The sequence below is a fragment of the Nannobrachium achirus genome (genome assembly GCF_963921795.1).
Source record: "Nannobrachium achirus genome assembly, chromosome: 1".
Classification (NCBI taxonomy): domain Eukaryota; kingdom Metazoa; phylum Chordata; class Actinopteri; order Myctophiformes; family Myctophidae; genus Nannobrachium; species Nannobrachium achirus.
The window spans coordinates 81,540,192-81,559,978 of NC_137810.1; the positions used below are offsets into that span (position 1 = coordinate 81,540,192).

The 19,787-nt window shown below is 42.2% G+C and overlaps 1 protein-coding gene across 1 annotated transcript in view; it reads left to right on the forward strand.

The window, feature by feature from the left end:
• Window positions 1-1,074: 1,074 nt before the first annotated feature.
• LOC308290097 (protein NLRC3-like) overlaps window positions 1,075-19,787 on the forward strand; it is a gene marked incomplete at both ends in the record, with an annotated part of 35,474 nt that continues 16,761 nt past the window's right edge. Inside the window, 3 exons of the mRNA XM_080731872.1 lie at window positions 1,075-1,162; window positions 6,519-6,673; window positions 8,364-8,605. Of these exons, the coding sequence (XP_080587998.1) occupies window positions 1,075-1,162; window positions 6,519-6,673; window positions 8,364-8,605 (485 nt within the window). The remainder of the gene's footprint in view (window positions 1,163-6,518; window positions 6,674-8,363; window positions 8,606-19,787) is intronic.

The following is a 19,787-nucleotide window of genomic DNA, read 5'->3' on the forward strand; positions in this document are numbered from 1 at the left end:
GGTCAGTCCACTTAACGAGTTGACTGTTGACACGGGGGGGGGGGGGGGGGGGACTGGTGATACCCCCGCTACCTTTGGAATAGTCCCAAATTTTGCTGAAATCTGATTGGCTCACGTGGTGGCATGCACCATCTCTCTCCATCAGTTTGTTTCGGAACGACAGAGTGAGTGATGGTCAAGTCAAGTGACAAGTAGGTGAAAATTAGTAAGGAAAATAAAAATGAAAGAGAAAAGAAAGAAGACAGCTGAGAAAGAAATGGGTGGTGCAGAAAAGAAAAGACTAAAGAAAAGGAAAATGTTAGAGCAAGATGCTGCCACATGTGTAAAGTTAACAGAGCTTTTCCAAAGTGGAACGGCTAAGGATGCTACTACTGCTGAGGCTGCAGGAGGACCCAGCACGGCTGACACAACGGCAGGTGGGCATGGTGGAAAGTAAAAGCACGTTCAAAATATTAGACCTAGTAGGCTAGTAGGCCATTATCCATGCATTTATTAAGCAAATTATTCGGTAACACTCTTTATTTTAGGGGGAAATACTTTTAGTCTTTTTATTTAATGCATGACTGAATGCATCATGGATTTGTGTTGTTGCATGTACATTTTCAGAGAACTATCAAGCTATGCCTTGACTTTGTTATTTGGTCATATTACACTTAATTTAAACAGATATTTATGTGTATTCATAGTTACTTCATACATTATTTGATATGTAAATAAATGAGCTGGATTAAGAAAACCACCCCAAGTAAAAGTGTGTGTGTGTGTGTGTGTGTGTGTGTGTGTGTGTGTGTGTGTGTGTGTGTGTGTGTGTGTGTGTGTGTGTGTGTGTGTGTGTGAGAGAGAGAGAGAGAGAGAGAGAGAGAGAGAGAGAGAGAGATCCTGGCTTTGTGTATTAGTACTCTCTGCAAACTTGTTCATAATCATTATTATGATTATATTGCATCAACAGCAGCAGCTGTTGATAGTGAGGTACTGGATAAACCCAGTCATGGTGGTGACAGTGAGGAGGTGGTGGTGGTGGTGGAGGAGGAGGAGGAGGAGGAGGTGGTGGAGATGGAGGAGGAGGAGGAGATGATGGAGGAGGTGGTGGAGATGGAGGAGTTGGTGTTGGTCTTGGATGAGGAGGAGGACAGAGCTGAAACCAGCAATAAACAGCTGACAGGTACAGATGCATTGTGTGTGTCTGGTTGGGTACTAGGCAACTGTATAAAACAGAATTAAATATATTTTTATAGAATCAGATGCGTATGTTCCAAGTTCAATCACACAGGAATTAGGAAGGAGCATTATGCACTATTGCATTTAATGGCCTGCTGGATTAGACATCTATGTTCCTTTCCAATGATAATATGAGTTATTAGCAGTCTTATTGATTAGGCCTACTGATGTGTTTCCTCATACAGATTTAACAGTCCAGTCACAGACCGAGGCAGGGTCCAGCATTGTGGAGGCAGAGCCACAATCAGGAGATGCAGACTTTGATTTTTATGCACGCCCAGCCCATAAAGATTTAAATCCTTTTTTTTTCTCACCACCCCCATCAACCCCCCAGAAAGGGTAGGAGCATATATCACACCAAAGACGGGTTTCAAAGACAGTGGCTTACATACTGTGAGAAAAACAACTCTCTTTACTGTACAGTATGTTTGGCTTTTGCAAAGCCTGCAAACAGCCATAACCCATTCATACAGGGGGGGATGACAGCTTGGAGCCATGTTCATCAGAGGATTGAAGAGCATGAAAAAGTCCAATTCCACAGAGATAGTGTAGATGCATATTTTATGAAGGCCAGTGAGGCAGACATAGAAAGCCTGCTTTGTGGAAAGCAGATGTCTCTTCACCGCGACCAGGTCAGAACAAAACGCCAAGTAATGGACCGAATCATTCAAGTGGTGAAAATGATTGGCAAGTCTGGTCTTAGTTATAGAGCCAACAGATCGGAAGCTGCTTATACTTTAGAGAACAAGGCCATTGATCATGGAAACTTCCTAGAGTTGATAATGCTGCTGAGCAAATTTGACGTAACTCTACAAGAGCATGTAACTGAATGCATAAAAAAAAGCAAGGAGCATCATGAGAGTGGTGCTAAAGGCAGAGGTTCATTGGTTACACTGCTCTCCAATAGAACTGTCAACAAAATAATTGACATACTCAGCAGATTGATAAAAGAATTCATTTCTAAAGAAGTAGGGCAGGCAGGAATGTATTCTGTGCAGATTGACACTACACAAGATATTACCTCCACAGACCAGTGTGCTGTGATACTAAGATATGTCACTGATGTGGTCCATGAGAGGCTCATTGGAATGGTGGACTGTGAGTCATCAACTGGGGAGTATTTTGTGGAACTACTAAAAGCATCCCTGGAAAAGGTAGACATAGATATTAAGAACTGTGTAGGAAATTCCACAGATGGGGCTGCCAACATGCAAGGCCAGTACAAAGGTTTCAGTGCTTTACTGTCAGCAGAGTCTCCTAACCAAATACATGTCTGGTGCTATGCACATATACTTAATCTTGTCCTGGGAGACACCACAAGTGTAGTGCTAGAAAGTGCAACCCTTTTCACCCTGGCAAATTATGTTGCTGTATTTCAGGGACTCATACAAGCGCATGAATATGTGGGAGAAAGTGAGTGATGACAAGAGACACAGGCGTCTGTCTCCAATTGGGCAAACTAGGTGGTGGGCCAAAGATCAGGCTATTACCAAGATCTTTGGTGACCCAGATGATGCCTTGTTTGTCGAATTGATCATTACACTGGAAAGGTTAATCGAAAATTCCACAGTGACAGGTCTGCAAAGGGCAAGAGCCAATGGATACATTGAGTCTCTGCTAAAGTATGAGACAGTATTGACAGCACAGCTATTCTTGAGGATCTTTGAGATCACCTCACCACTCTCCAAATACCTCCAGACTAGTGGCATGGACCTAATTAGTGCTCATCGCATGGTAATGGGGGCCCTAGACAGCTTAAACAAATGCACCAGGGACATGGATAGTGTCTCAAAAGCATCAAAGGTCTTTGTTGAGTGGGCTAACAAAGCCCTGGAGGAGAAAGGATCAGAACATGAGGTTCAGGTTGCTCTACCTGAAATTAAAATCAGAAAGAGGAAGACCTTGCCAGGCGAGGTAGCCGAGGAAGTGCATTTCTTGAGTTCAGAGGACAAGTACAGAGTTAAGGTACACAATGTTATTTTGGATACAGTCACTGAGAGCAATGGCGCTCTTTGTGATGATTTTGCATGTCTTGACCCAAAGAATTTTGATACTGTGGTGGAAGCTGGGGGACTTCCATCTGAATCATTCAAAGAACTCAGTAAGTGCCTCCTTAGGTTTGATGACAGAGCCACACCTGCAAGGCTCAAGTCAGGGCTCTGTAGTCTGGCTAACCAGTGGAAGACACTTAAGTTTCCGCATTTAGTGTCATACACTGTTAGGACTGCTGAAGAGATAGAGGTTGGAGAAGAGATTGATGAGCTAACTGATATGAGCTGCAAGTCCTGTAAAGATTGTGCAATTTGTGTTTACCATAGCCTCCTCAAGTATAACTTATGGACTGATTCCTATCATGTCCTTGGATTGGCTTACAAGTTTCTGCTGACACTCTCTATTAGCCAAGTTGCTTGTGAGAGGACCTTCTCCACACTCAAGTTTGTTAAGAACAGACTGAGGACCAAACTGACAGAGGAGCATCTTGAGGCATTCATGCTAATGTGCACAGAGAAAGATATCTTGGTGAAATTAGAAAATGATGTAGTCATAGACAAAGTGGCAATGACAAGTGATGTGCTGCGACGCCTGCTGATGCTGTGATTTGGAATAGTTAGTTTATTCTCCAATAAAAGGAGATTCGTGGGGGACCCCAGTGTGGTTAAGTTGCCCCACCTGCTGGTGATGTGAAGGTTTTCGTGTTTTTCTCTAAAGAATGTTGATGCTTATTTTAATTTCATATTCATTTGAGTCCTGCTGCTATTGATTAGTGATTGTATTTTGTGCACATTACCTGCACTTTTTTTGAAGCTGCTACTAAAAGATTTTGGGTCGAGACCTAGAGGAGACGAGACCTAAAACGCAACTTGTTACATTACCTCCAGTATTTTATCATTATTGTAAGATTTTCAATGGATATTTGTATTATATATTTCTTTCTTTTTTCTCTAATACATTATTGTGTTAGAATGTAGCATTTCCATGTCCCTTTTCCAACAACATTTAGCTGCTTGTACTTTAAGATGCCTGCTGATGCTGTGATTTGGAATAGTTAGTTTATTCTCCAATAAAAGGAGATTTGTGGGGGACCCCAGTGTGGTTAAGTTGCCCCACCTGCTGGTTATGTGAAGGTTTTCTTTGTTATTTTTAGTTTTTCTCTAAAAATTTACTTTGATGCTTCTTTTTATTTCCTATTCATTTGAGTACTGCTGCTATTGATTATTGATTGTATTTTGTGCACATTACCTGCACCTTTCTTGAAGCTGCTACTAAAAAACTTGGGGTCAAGACCTAGAGGAGACGAGACCTGTATTTTGTGCACATTACCTGCACCTTTTTTGAAGCTGCTACTAAAATATTTGGGGTCGAGACCTAGAGGAGACGAGACCTAAAACGCAACTCGTTACATTACCTCCAGAATTGTATCATTATTGTAACATTTTCTTTGGATATTTGTATTATATATTTCTTTCTTTTTTTCTCTAATACATTATTGTGTTAGAATGTAGCATTTCCAAGTCCCTTTTCCAACAACATTTAGTTGCTTGTACTTTAAGTTGCACTTTTTATTTGCTTATATTTTCATGATAAGACTGTTGTTGATTTTACTGTATTAAAAATACAGTATCTGTATCCGAGTGTGCACTGTGCAATGCAAGTATTATGTATGTGATTTTACCACCTTTGCCTTGATAAAACCAATACAATAATACTTTTTCACCTGTAGATGGAGTGTGCCTTAGTGATTTTTGTATGGTTGTCTGCATCACTCAGTTTGATCAAGCTAGAATTCCTGCACTTTGTTTCCTGAGCTACTAATCCCTTTTGTGTTGCAGCACTGTCTTCTTTTTTAGTAAAAAGTAGTTCACATTAGTTCACAAGTTAACAGTAGTTGGCAATAGAGTGTAAATGTCACCTAGGCTAGGTCTTGTTTTGATTCAGTGCAATGGTAATATGCTTAGCCTACTTGTATACTAATTGCAAAGCCAGGTGTTAACATGACATCCATTGACAGGGATTTTAGGTGACTTTAGGACCCAAAATGTGCACACTGGAGCGCTCCCGGCATGCGGTCGAAGGCCACGCGCCATCAGCTCGCCGGCGCGCAGCCTTCGGCCGTGCGCCTTCATTTCGGCCGCGCGCCACCAGGGCCTCTCTGACTTAACTTCCCGGGCTGCTTTAGGAGCCCAGCACGTCCCTGATTGGACGGACGCACAGACACACAGGCACTCACACACGGACGGACGGACGGACGGACGGACGGACGGACGGACGGACGGACGGACGGACGGACGGACGGACGGACGGACGGACGGACAGGGTCGAAAACGGAGTCTCTCCCCATGCCTTTCGGCTGGTGGAGACAAAAAGTTAGGGATTGCAGTAAATTGTAATGTTGCTCTAATACATGATTGTCTTGAACTAGCAAGAGGCAGTGTGCAGGTCTAATCTTTCATCCTACTACTTTTTGTCTTTATTTAAAGGCCAGTGGTTCTCAAAGTGGGGTTCCGAGGACCCCCAGGTCCTTGAGGGGGTTCAAGGAGGTCCACAGCTAAATTAGTCTGTATAGTGTATAGCATCACATCAAAGCAGGAAAAATACCAAATTTTATAAGCATCTCTTAATTTAGAAAAAAATATATTGCTTTCTACAAAACAAATACCTTAAATTAAATACATTTGTTCAACCAATGAAAAAAAGGAGAGCACTCAAAATGGCCAGGGGGACAGGCGGGCAGACTTGTGCACTTTAGACAAAACATGTTCAATATAATATATTTTTTGCGCGCACTTTTTAACTATCAATAAAAATAAAACAATTGTGGGAAATACATATGAATTCTATTATGTTTAGTTGTTTTGTAATAATTTAATTTAAGAGTAGGCCTAGTCATGTCATGTGACATGATTTTCTTTTGGCATTCACGTGCGATGGAATGGAAGACGGAAGTAAGTGAGTCTTCCCTCTTCCTACCTGAACCCACAGACATAAAAAGGTTGACGCCTCTTCCGGCTCTCTGGTACCCGTCTCGCCTTGGTGGGCATTTTTGATTGACAGGCTTGGAATTCTTCTGTGTGCGTAAGGTCGGTGGGTCGGTCAGGTTTGAATGGAAAAGTCCCGGAAAAGACGCGTTGTGATTGGCCAGTAGTGTTTTTGAGTGGCAGCCTGCCCTCGACACTTCCTCTTTTGAGCCCACCAAGGCGAGACGGGTCGCTCCAATCAACTGCAGTGGGTGGACGAGGTATCTAGCTTTTTATATCTGTGGTGTGTACCTGTAGCGTGACTGATAGCTCAAACAAATTCAGCAGCAAACATGGATATCCGTCCATTTCTGAAGCGTAAAACGCCAACACAGGAGCCGCAGCCGCCTGACGACGGCAGCCAACAGAAGCCGGTCCCGACCATAGCAGCAGATTCTGCCAAGATACCAGCGGCCCCAGCAGAGTTGCCAGGCCCGCAGGCCCGGCCGCTAGCAGCAGCCCCAGAACCACCACCCAGCCCGGGGCCATCAGTTAGAGTGGATGAGGCCCCAGAACCACCACCCAGCCAGGGGCCATCAGTTAGAGTGGATGAGGCCCCAGAACCACCACCCAGCCTGGGGCCATCAGTTAGAGTGGATGAGGCCCCAGAACCACCACCCAGCCCGGGGCCATCAGTTAGAGTGGATGAGGCCCCAGAACCACCACCCAGCCCGGGGCCATCAGTTAGAGTGGATGAGGCCCCAGAACCACCACCCAGCCTGGGGCCATCAGTTAGAGTGGATGAGGCCCCAGAACCACCACCCAGCCCGGGGCCATCAGTTAGAGTGGATGAGGCCGCGGGGCCTTCGGTGGACAAGCAACCTGTTCTATCTGAATTCCCCCAAAAAATGATTGGAAAAAGCAAAAGATCTTTTTCCACCATTTATTACAATAAGCACCCATGGATAGAATATTCTATTGCAAAGGACGCCGTCTTTTGTTTTCCCTGCCGGCAGTTCCAGAATGACAGCAGCGTCAAGGATTCATTTCGTAAGGATGGAGTGAGTGACTGGAGTAAGCTGGGCTCTAAACTGGACAAACACGCAATATCTGAAGGCCATAAGAACTGCATCATTAAATGGGACAACTTTAAAAAGAGCACATCTACAGGCTCTATTGCAGCTAAACTATCAGATAGTCATAAAGCTACTGTTGAGAAGAACAGATCTTATTTGTGCAAAGTGGTTGATGTCTGTTGTCTGTTGTCTAAACTTGGATTGCCTTTCCGTGGACACAGGGAGGGGAAAGAGTCAGACTCACAGGGCAATTTTCGTGAGTTTTGCAGCTGGTATTCTAAATATGATTCTGATTTTGAAAGCATGCAGTCAAATTATTTTAATTCTACAAGTCCAAAATTCCAGAATGAAATAATTGAAATATGTGCTAATTTGGTTTATGCAGACATTGCAAAAACTGTGCAGGATACTGTTTTATTTTTTCTATTATGGCAGACGAGGCCAGGTCCTCCAAAACGGAACAGGTGTCGATGTGTTTAAGATATACAGAGCAGCTTGAAATCAAGGAGCGTTTTCTGTGTTTCCTTGACTGTTCAGCATCTCGTGATGCGGCTGGGATCGTGGACGCTATAAACACAGGACTGGAGATGGGTGGTCTCAAAAACATCCCAATTGTTGCACAGAGTTACGATGGTGCCTCTGTAATGTTGGGGCACCTGTCAGGAGTACAGCAGCGCATCAAAGAGACCTATCCCTACGCAGCTTATATTCACTGCTTGGCACACAAACTAAATCTGGTGCTTGTAGAGTGTTGCACTGTCAATCGCAGCGTGAAAACATTCCTGAACCTTATTGATAAACTGTTCTCTGTATTTGCACAACCGTCAAATCACCATAAATTTATTGAAATCCAGAAATCACTGCACACGAAAAAAAGGAAATGGTACAGCCCAGTGAGACGAGATGGGCATGTAAGTGGAGGGCCGTGCATGCAGTTAAAACCCACTACTCTGCTATCACTGGGTGCCTAAAAGACATTAGTGATGAGGGAGGGAGATGGGCTGTTGATGCCACTGGCCTAAATGAACACATGACAAGAATGTCATTCATTGCATGTCTGGTTTTATTTGAGGATATACTGCGTGTGATCCACGTTACACACAAGGCCCTGCAGTCCAGCAACTCCACGCTCTGCCAGGCTGCAGAAAATCTAAAAGCTCACTTCAAATCTCTGAGGCAGGCAAACACTGACACGTGGAGCACGGTGTGGGAATCAGAGAAAAAGTTCAGCGAGGACAAGGTGAAAGACGTGGCGGCGGTGACTGTAACTGAGGAGGATGCTGAAGCAGCAGCAGCCCCTGCCCCTGGCCCAACTGCAGACCACTCCAGTGACTCCACCCCCCTCCTCCCTGTCGGGTTTCCTGATAACGTCTACTTTGGACCAACGCCAAATGGATGATGAAAGTGAGACAGTCACAGAAGTGAGTCAGAGTGTGAACACCAACACCTTTATCTGCCCGTATTGGATTCTCTGATCGCCGAACTTGACAGGCGGTTCACGGGGGAGTCAATAGAACTTGCACAGGCATGTGCAGCAGTGTTTAAATGTGACAAGAACGGAGTGGAACCTCTCCTAGAAAGATATGCACAGCCACTGAAAATCCATCCTGTCCTGCTTGGAGCAGAGATGGATCTGGTGAAAGCCTCGGCTGCCTCGTCAAGCACAACAGTTTCACTTGACCTTGACCATCTTAAAAAGACAGTTAAAAAGGACAGCTGTCCCAATCTGTTCAAGATGCTACAGTTGGCACTGACTCTGCCAATTGGATCTGCTACCACAGAGAGGAGTTTCTCTGCCATGAGGAGGATTCCATGTTGGCTGCGCTCAACAACACTTGCCATTCTGAACATTGAGGATGACTTAACAGCAAAGTTGTCGCCTGAGAAGATTGTGGATGTATATGTAGGACGCAAGAACAGGCGTTTACTTCTACACTAGGTGAGACAATGATTCAATATGACTTACAGCCTGCTGTATACTGTTTACTGTACTGTGTGTGTGTGTGTGTGTGTGTGTGTGTGTGTGTGTGTGTGTGTGTGTGTGTGTGTGTGTGTGTGTGTCTGTCTATGTGTGGGCATGTGTGTGCGTGCACGGCTGCGCATAATTTGGTTCACTCAGTGAGTACTGATATAGGCTGTGCTTCAGACAGTTGTGTGCTCATGTTAATAATACTGTATGTGTATGTAGGCTGTGTGCCTGCCAGATAGTGGTTTATAACTGTGTTGGATCGCTTTGATTGATTGATTGAAGAATTTATTAGAAGTTTGCAATAGAAAAAAGTACAGTTTCATGACAGTACAAATCACTGGTACAAGGTCAACTAAAAGGAGATCCTAGAAAACCGAGGCTTATTTCCACAGGAACCACACTTTAAGTATCTCATATAACGCTGTATTATTGTATATGGAATAATGGTGGCAGAGTCTGGCACAGTAAATTGTATTTGTTTTATTTGTTACAGTAAACATCATGGTCTGGATGAGCAGCCATATGTTGTTGTGAGATCTTTATTTTCTATGCCTTGTGTTGTGTTCACCAATATCATATGAATCTATGATTAAGATCAATATCATATGAATACTATGATTAAGATCAATATCATATGAATACTATGATTACGACGTGCAGTCATCATTGGGCTGAGAGCTGTGGTGTGCTTCCAGGTTGACAATTGACATGTTGCTCAAGACTGCCCCCCCTAGGGCAAATGGCAAAGTCAGCCTATGCATGTAGATCTGCTATTGTCCCAATAGAACCGTGTTATACAAAATGTAATGGTTCAGGGTGGGGGGTCCCCAGTTAAAATGTGATTATTTTGGGGGTTGTGGCCTGAAAAGGTTGAGAACCTCTGGGCTATTAGTGTTCCTACAGTACAAAAGACAACAAATGCATGGCGTTGTATTTCAGCATGTTTTCATGCAGGGTGAACCCTGTCCTCACGTCAGTCAGCCCAATGATCTTCTATTGTGTGTTTAAACACTGTCTACAGTCATAGCATAGGCACCAGGGCATTAACGAAAAAGTCGACAAGTCGACTCAGTCGACTTCATTACACAAGTCGAAAATACTTTCTATTTTGAAAATAGCAGATCTACAAGCTCACAACGCCTCGCATTGTGAGCATGTAGATCGGCTATTTTCACAATTTCTGCCTCTAATATTTGACAATTTGGACAATGTTTAATTTGTCATTTTAGAGGTATTAAAAAGTCCTTAAATTGGCACTTTAGAAATGTGAAGATACCCTCTATACACTTAAACCTTATGTTGGTTTGTTTACAGTTGAGTGAGAAAACAATGTTTCACATCCTGTTAATCATTTGGGGACCCCCCAAAATAATTGGGGGGTCGTGTGTGATGTGATGATGTCATCAAATGATAAAGTCGACTTCAACTCAAGTTTTTACTGAGTCGAGTCGAATTGCAAAATTCAGAAGTCGTTAATGCCCTAGGTTACACTGACTACAGTCATAGCATAGGCTACTCATAACATAATAACTTGGGGGTGGAAATGAGACATGGTGGGACTTGCCCAACTCGCTCCCTGACTACTATGTGTTGGTTCCTCTGTGTAGAATAGATGACATGATATCATCTAATTCAGTGGTTCTCAACCTTTTCAGGCCGCAACCCCCCAAATAATCATATTTGAACTGGGGACCCCCCTGCACAAGCACTTGGAATTGTAGGAGTTGGCAGTTGGCATTACATTTAGTTTGACTCGATCTGTTCCATATTGTGAAAATAGCAGATCTACATGCTCTGTGAGCATGTAGATCTGCTATTTTCACAATGTCTGCCTCTAATATTTGACAATTTGACCAATGTTTGACCAGAGGTACTAAAAAGGTCTTTAAAGTCTTTAAATTGTCACTTTATAAATGTGAGATACACTTATAAATTATAAGACCAACATACATTATAAGTTATAATGTATGTTGGTCTGTTAACTGTTGAGAGAGAAAACAATGTTAACATTTAGCTAAACGTCTGGGGACCCCCCCAAATAATTTGGGGGTCCCGACCCGCAGGTTGAGAACCACTGATCTAACTGACTGTAGCCCTAGAGCTGTAGAGGCGGGTCAAAGTCCCATTATAAGGAAATGAAAGTGCACAGCGTATCTCAGGGAGCCATTTTGAGACACGACAACAACTGTGAACTTGACAGTGAGGACAACATGTGAGGAAGACAAAACAATACACAATAAGGACCAAAAGCTAACGTAAAGTAGGTGTTGCTGTTTTAATATTCACTACTAGAACCACTTGGTTCTCACAGGAACAGTTTATAGGCTACTTTATGCTTCTGGTTTCTACTAAAGCTACCACTCCCTGTTGTCTAGTCTGCCTGTCTGTACTTGTTCTCTGTGGTTAATCTGGTTATGAATCTTATGATTGATGTCACCAGCAAAATGCTTATTTAGACAGAGCAGAACATTATGACATCATTATGTTGATTATTTAACCCTATAAGTAACGTGTGTATTTGGTATCATTATGTACCAGTAAGACTCCCTAATCGGGAGATAAGCGACCGTCAGGTCGCAGCGTGATTTTAGGGCAACATGTGTAGGAGCAGTGTCCAAAAATGTGTTTGAAAAAATCGTCCTGATGGTGGCGCTATATGGGACAGATCCATGATGAGATGAGTGTAGACATACTGTGTACCGATTTGCGTGATTTTAGGGCAAAATCTGTAGGAGCAGTGTCCACAAATGTGTTTGAAAAAATCGTCCTGATGGTGGCGCTAAATGGGACAGATCCTTGTTGAAGACATGAGTCGATGAGTGTAGACCAAGTGTGTACTGATTGCCAAATTTTGGCATGGATTGGGGCAACAGTGGCGGAGATATGAGAAGGGCAAAAGTGTGACGTGTGACGTGTGACTGACAGACTGACCCTTCGTAGTCAGGCTTGCTCATCTGCGAAGAGAAAAGCCTGGTTACGACCATAGGCTGAAACGGCATGAAACGGTGCTACTTCCACCGGGAGAATTTCACCGGAAGATTGCAGCGCATGACGTAACTTCCGTTAACCGCGGCACTTCTGGTGTCTGCAGATTCATGCCATTTACATTGCCTCTTTTGGCCAGGGTGCTGACTGACTGACTGACTGACTGACTGACTGACTGACAGCCAGCCGGTGGAGGTTGTTAACAGTGTCATGCGGTCTAGAGCCCGCCTTCTGTATCCTGTTATCCTGTACACACACACGCACGCACGCACGCACGCACGCACGCACGCACGCACGCACGCACGCACGCACGCACACACACACACACACACACACACACACACACACACACACACACACACACACACACACACACAGTGTTTCCGTTGCAGACCAGATGTGCAACATGCAGAGAGCAGGCTGCTGCTTGCTCCCTGCTTCTCTTGAATATAAACCACGTGGTTGAGAGGAAGCTGTCTGTGTGAAACACTGAATATAAACCACGTGGTTGAGAGGAAGCTGCCTGTGAAACACTGAATATAAACCACGTGGTTGAGGGGAAGCTGTCTGTGTGGAACTCAAGTTGTTTTAACCCATTCAGGCCGGGTACACATTTTAGTGTATGGGAGGGGATTACAGTACATGTACAGTATGTAGCAACATATTTGTTTTTGTAGGTTAATTTCTGATTTACGCCTAACTATTAATAGGTTAGGCCTTAGCACCCCCTAAGCCCCCCCCCCCCCCCCCCCCCCCCCTATCCGAACACCTACAGTCCTCAGATTTGGAGTTGGAAACTGCCAATGATCTTGTCTGTTCAGTTATCAATACCCTAAGGGAGAGAATCTCGTGCTCTGTCTGCCGCTGAGTGTTAGTGAATGTAGTAAGCAATTTTAGAATTAACAGCAGGTAGGCCAATGTAAAGGCTCAAAATAAAAAAATAAAAACAATCCAATCAAGAAAAATATCTATTTAAATATTTTAATACAAAGGAACTGAACTAGCTGACATCTCAAAGCTGCCAGCAGTCCATGACTTTTTTAGTGAATAAAACATTATTTTAACCAGGGTAAAGTTAGCCTGGTGGTGCCAGCCTCACTGGGTGGGTCTGGTTTATTAACCAGGCTATGATGATACATTATTTTAACCAGGGTAAAGTTAGTCTGGTGGTGCCAGCCTCAATGGGTGGGTCTGGTTTATTAACCAGGCTATGTTACTAGGCTATTTTAACCAGGGTAAAGTTAGTCTGGTGGTGCCAGCCTCACTGGGTGGGTCTGGTTTATTAACCAGGCTATGATGATACATTATTTTAACCAGGGTAAAGTTAGTCTGGTGGTGCCAGCCTCACTGGGTGGGTCTGGTTTATTAACCAGGCTATGATGATACATTATTTTAACCAGGGTAAAGTTAGTCTGGTGGTGCCAGCCTCACTGGGTGGGTCTGGTTTATTAACCAGGCTATGATGATACATTATTTTAACCAGGGTAAAGTTAGTCTGGTGGTGCCAGCCTCACTGGGTGGGTCTGGTTTATTAACCAGGCTATGATGATACATTATTTTAACCAGGTTAGTCTGGTGGTGCCAGCCTCACTGGGTGGGTCTGGTTTATTAACCAGGCTATGATGATACATTATTTTAACCAGGTTAGTCTGGTGGTGCCAGCCTCACTGGGTGGGTCTGGTTTATTAACCAGGCTAGGGTAAAGTATGTTAATCAATAGTATTATTAACATGCAGTGGTGGAGAAAGTAGCCTACTCACATGTTTTACTGAAGTAAATGTATCAATACTGCAATATAGAAATACTCTGTTACAAGTGAAAGTCCAGAATTCAAAATGTACTTGAGTAAAAGTACAAAAGTATTGGCATCAAAATGTACTTAAAGTACCAAAAGTAAAACGCACAACACGTTGTGATGTGACGCGTTGTGAGCTTGTAGATTGACTATTTTCAAATAGCCGTGCTATAAAATGAGGCTAAAGTGGTTTATGTATGTTTTATAATATTATAATTGATATCTGCTAAGTATCTAGTAATTCATGTTTTCAAATAAATGTAGTGGAGTAAAAGTAGAATATTTGGATCTGAGATGTAGTGGAGTAGAAGTAAAAGTAATGGAAATTGGAAATACTCAAGTACAATTTCACTTAAGTACAGTACTTAAGTAAATGTACTTAAATACAGTACCTAAGTAAATGTACTTAGATGTAGGCTACTTAATTACTTTACACCACATTTAACATGATATTCAAAGGTCTCCCTGTTCTTCTATTGTGATATTTCAATGCTGTGGTGCAGTAGGACACCTGTTGGTTGACAAGAGCTACTGCATGCATCTGCATCTACTGTAGTCTCATCATTATGATGGTGATATTGTTGTTCATCTACTGTAGTCTCAGCATTATGATGGTGATATTGTTGTTCATCTACTGTAGTCTCAGCATTATGATGGTGATATTGTTCATCTACTGTAGTCTCATCATTATGATGGTGATATTGTTGTTCATCTACTGTAGTCTCATCATTATGATGGTGATATTGTTGTTCATCTACTGTAGTTTCATCATTATGATGGTGATATTGTTGTTCATCTACTGTAGTCTCAGCATTATGATGGTGATATTGTTGCCTCATAGCAGCTCACAGTTAATATTTCAACGTATCATCCTATCCTATGTCTGTGGCATATTGATAATACAGAATGAGATTGAACATATTACTGACACGTTCTAGAAATGTGTTGTCTGTGTGAGTGTGACTGTGTGAGTGTGACTGTGTGTGTGTGTGTGTGTGTGTGTGTGTGTGTGTGTGTGTGTGTGTGTGTGTGTGTGTGTGTGTGTGTGTGTGTGTGTGTGTGTGTGTGTGTGTGTGTGTTTTGTACATTCATTCATTAATCATTTCCTATTTTCTGCTAATCTTGACAGGTTAAATAAAGACCAAAGATGAGTGAGTGTGTGGAGAGAGAGGAGGAGGAGGGAAGAGACAAACATCTCATCCACAGAGCAGAGTCTCCAACAGCCAGCTGTGGGTCTAAAGATGAACCTGGACCTCCACGCTTAAAGTAAGACAATCCTCCTGTACCATATACACACAATGGCAGTGGTGTAAAGTAACTAAGTACACTTTTGAGGTATTTATACTAGGGCTGGGACTTTAACTGATTAATTGCGATTAATTAATGACAGAACATTAACGCGATTAAAAAAAATACTTATTTTAGTTTTTGCACCACAGAACCTTCAGTTTCGGGCAAACCGATCATAGCGATGCACCAACCAAGAAGAGACAACAAACGCAAAGGGAGAAGTAGCCGATCAGAGCGCTTTGCTTTGCCCAGTGGATGCGAAATTTAGATTAAAAAAACTCACTTGTTGATTCACTCGTACAACAAAATGTGTTTTACTTGAAAAAAAAAGCTTCTCAGGTCAAATATTTATATGCGATTAAACATGCGATTAATTTCGATTAATTAATTACAAAGCCTCTGATTAATTCGATTATTTTTCTAATCGAGTCCCAGCCCTAATTTATACTTTATGGGTACATCCAATTAGCAGTACTTTTACTTCTACTCCACTACAATTATATGACAACTTTAATTATGGCTTTTTAAGAAAGTCCAAAGCAAAGCCCATTGCCTCCAAAGCATGCTAACATGTCTTTTACGTTTCTTGACTCAGTCACATTGTTGGAAGTGGAGGACATAATTATGGTCAAGAGATGGGGACAGGGGAATTGTGAGGAGAGGGATCTATGTGTTCATTCACATGATCATTGTATGAATATTGTTGTGATTCCAGAAGTGTTGACCACAGAGCAGAGTCTCCAACACCCAGCTGTGTGTCTATGAAGAGTGACTGGTCTATGGGAAATCCTCCTCACTTCAGTGAACCTGGACCTCCACACACACAGTATGTCAATCCTCCTATTAACACTATACAATATACACTACATCATAACACAACACAGAGTCTAATAACAGTATCCTCCCCTTTCAAGCTTTATTCATAGCAGTGCTTCTCAACCTTTATAGGCCTTGACCCCCAAAATAATCATATTTCAAACAGGGACCCCCACACCCTGACTTGGAATGTAGTAGTTGAGGCATTCAATTTAGTTTCACTCCGTTCCATAGATAAATAGTGAACATAGATCAAGATCTACAAGCTCACAACGCCTTGAGATGTGAGATGTTGTGAGCTTGTAGATCGGCTATTTTCAAATGTACTTTCTTGTTGTACAATTTACTGTGAGTGAAAGAATTGAGTGGGCCAACAAATGATCATGAACACATTGACTTCACAATGATCATTGTATGAATATTGTTGTGATTCCAGAAGTGTTGACCACAGAGCAGAGTCTCCAACACCCAGCTGTGTGTCTATGAAGAGTGACTGGTCTATGGGAAATCCTCCTCACTTCAGTGAACCTGGACCTCCACACACACAGTATGTCAATCCTCCTATTATACAATACACACTATAACACCATACAATATACTAGGGATGACCAAAGGGAGAATTTTTCTTAACCGATAACCGTAAGGCCCTATCGGTTGATTAACCGTTAACCGTTAAGGACATGTGTTAAAAAATAAGCTATTTTAGAGATTTAAAAAAGGAAAATACACGATACTGTTTTTCCCCATAATAAAGTGCCATATTTACACACTAAAAACAATAAAACTAGGAGAAACAAGAATACAAATGTTTCCTAAAAGAAATGTGTTTTTGCAAAGAAACAATGGGATTGAAATAAAAAGTCTAATGTGATGTGGCTGTGCCAGGCACGTGCACACATAGACAAAAGGGGGCTTGAGCCCCTGCCCTTTTATCCAAGTGCCCTCTTCAGACCATGAATGCATTTCTTTTTTACTATGGTAAAATAAATGCAAATTTCCCCTTTCCATACGATAACTGAAGGCTGCATTCAAGAGAATTGTCCACCTTACTTTTTTATAGTTTGATTAAAGGGTTCTTCTTTTTTTCAACTTTTTCAACTTTTTTTGGAATTTTTTAGGAAAAAGGTTACTTAAATTGTCACTGTCATTTGGCGACCCCCCAAAAATCATATGGGGACCCTCCTGGGGGTCCCGACCCACAGGTTGAGAACCACTAATCTATAGAATTCAAGGTACTATGTGTGCTGTTTGTGAAAGAATTGTCCAATTCACAATGTGTTCAATATACAGACTGACTGTGTGTTACTTTGTTTATATGATTTTATTTCATTCATGTTGACATTCATTCAGTAATCATTGTGTCGTGTTCCTTTGTTTACATGAAGTTCAACTATACAACAATGTACAGGAGATAAACCCTGAGATGTTGTGCTATGTTATTGTTCTGTAATGGGACAACAAATGATCATGAACACATTGACTTCACGATCATTGTATGAATATTGTTGTGATTCCAGAAGTGTTGACCACAGAGCAGAGTCTCCAACACCCAGCTGTGGGTCTATGAAGAGTGACCGCTCTAAACATCATCCTCCAGACTTCAGTGAACCTGGACCTCCACACACAAGGTAAGATCACCTACGTATATCTGTGAAGTTCAACTGGAAAGTGTTTGGTTACAGATATGGACTGTAAGAAAATACCAAATACACACATTATATTGAAACACTGATCTCTGTGGAACAACACAAACAATGTCTTGTATCTGCTCACAGATGTGGACAGTAGGGATGGGATGATATGCGATGTTATCGTTTATCGTGATAAAAAAGATTTAATTCATTGTGATATCGTCCTCCGTCATTCACTGGGATCAATTCACCTTTAATTTACTGAGCTGCATATCCGGTACCATTTAAACCCGATATAATTGGTAAAAGATACTTATACTATATGTACTTGATACAGTCTTTTTTTCACTTTTTTACTTTTTTTACATAAACGATTTGTCGATGCGTCGGAATAACCCCCGCGACTCGAGTCCACTTGATAAATCCTGAGTCGAGGACAGCTCTATTTGAAACAGGGACCCCCACACCCTGACTTGGAATGTAGTAGTTGAGGCATTCAATTTAGTTTCACTCCGTTCCATAGATAGAGTGAACATAGAAGATCTACAAGCTCACAACGCCTTGAGATGTGAGGTGTTGTGAGCTTGTAGATCGGCTATTTTCAATGTACGTTTTGTTGTACAATTTACAGTCAGTGAAAGAATTGAGATGTTGTGCTATGTTATTGTTCTGTAATGGGCCAACAAATGATCATGATCACATTGACTTCGTAAGGGATAACATCTCTCTCAGCAGTCATTATAGAGTGATAGGAGCCTGACAGGTTGATATGCCACCGACGCGAAGCGGAGGTGGCATATCAACCTGAAATAATATAATGACTGCTGAGCGAGATGTTATCCCGCTTATTACCCGGCTACTAAATAAAATGAATAATTTGACTCAAAACTAAAAACAAAACAAAGTATTTCCTTGTTTACAGACGGCTGGAAGTGCTGGTCAAATGGAATCCATTTTCTGTTACTGCGTTGTCTATTTCTCGCCTAAAATGTTTTTAAAGACATTCTTCAGAGCAATGTTTAGTTGTAAATGACGCTGTGTGTTTGTTTACATGGTAGACATGTTGGATACGGCACTAAATTCACACAGCGCAGACTGAATGCAGCAGCTGCTCTGAGCCGTTGATTAGGCAGCGGTGAATTATAGTGGAGTGGTCATTATACGCTCATAATTCACCGCTGATTTCAGCGCTCGACCAATCAGAATCAAGCATCCAAACAAGCCGGGTAATTAACAATGATAATTGTATGAATATTGTTGTGATTCCAGAAGTGTTGACCACAGAGCAGAGTCTCCAACACCCAGCTGTGTGTCTATGAAGAGTGACTGGTCTAAAATACATCCTCCAGACTTCAGTGAACCTGGACCTCCACACACAAGGTAAGATCACCTACGTATATCTGTGAAGTTCAACTGGAAAGTGTTTGGTTACAGATATGGACTGTAAGAAAATACAATGCTTTAAGATGTGAGGTGTTGTGAGCTTGTAGATTGGCTATTTTCAAAAAATGAGCCTCTCTCTTATATTATTTGACCATTTTCTTACTTTTTTATATGATTAATTTTGATGGAGTAATAAAGGATTCTTCTTTTTTTCAACTTTTTTAAAATTTTTAGTATGAAAAAGGTTACTTAAATTGTGACATTTGGCAACCCCCAAAAATCATATGGGGACCCTCCTGGGGGTCCCGACCCACAGGTTGAGAACCACTAATCTATAGAAGTCAAGCTACTATGTGTGCTGTTTGTGAAAGAATTGTACAATTCACAATGTGTTCAGTATACAGACTGACTGCGTGTTACTTTGTTTATATGATTTTATTGCATTCAGTAATCATTGTTGCGACCGTAGGTCGCATTTACTACCAAAACCTCCACAGGCTGTCCGTGAGTGAGTCAGTCCGTCAGTCATACGTCACACGTCACACTCTTGCCCTGCTCATATCTCCGCAACCGTTGCCCCGATCCATGCCACATTTTGCACACACACTCCTTACCTGCCAAACTACAACCTCCAAGGACCCCCGGAGCTCCAGGGACCCCCAGGTCCCT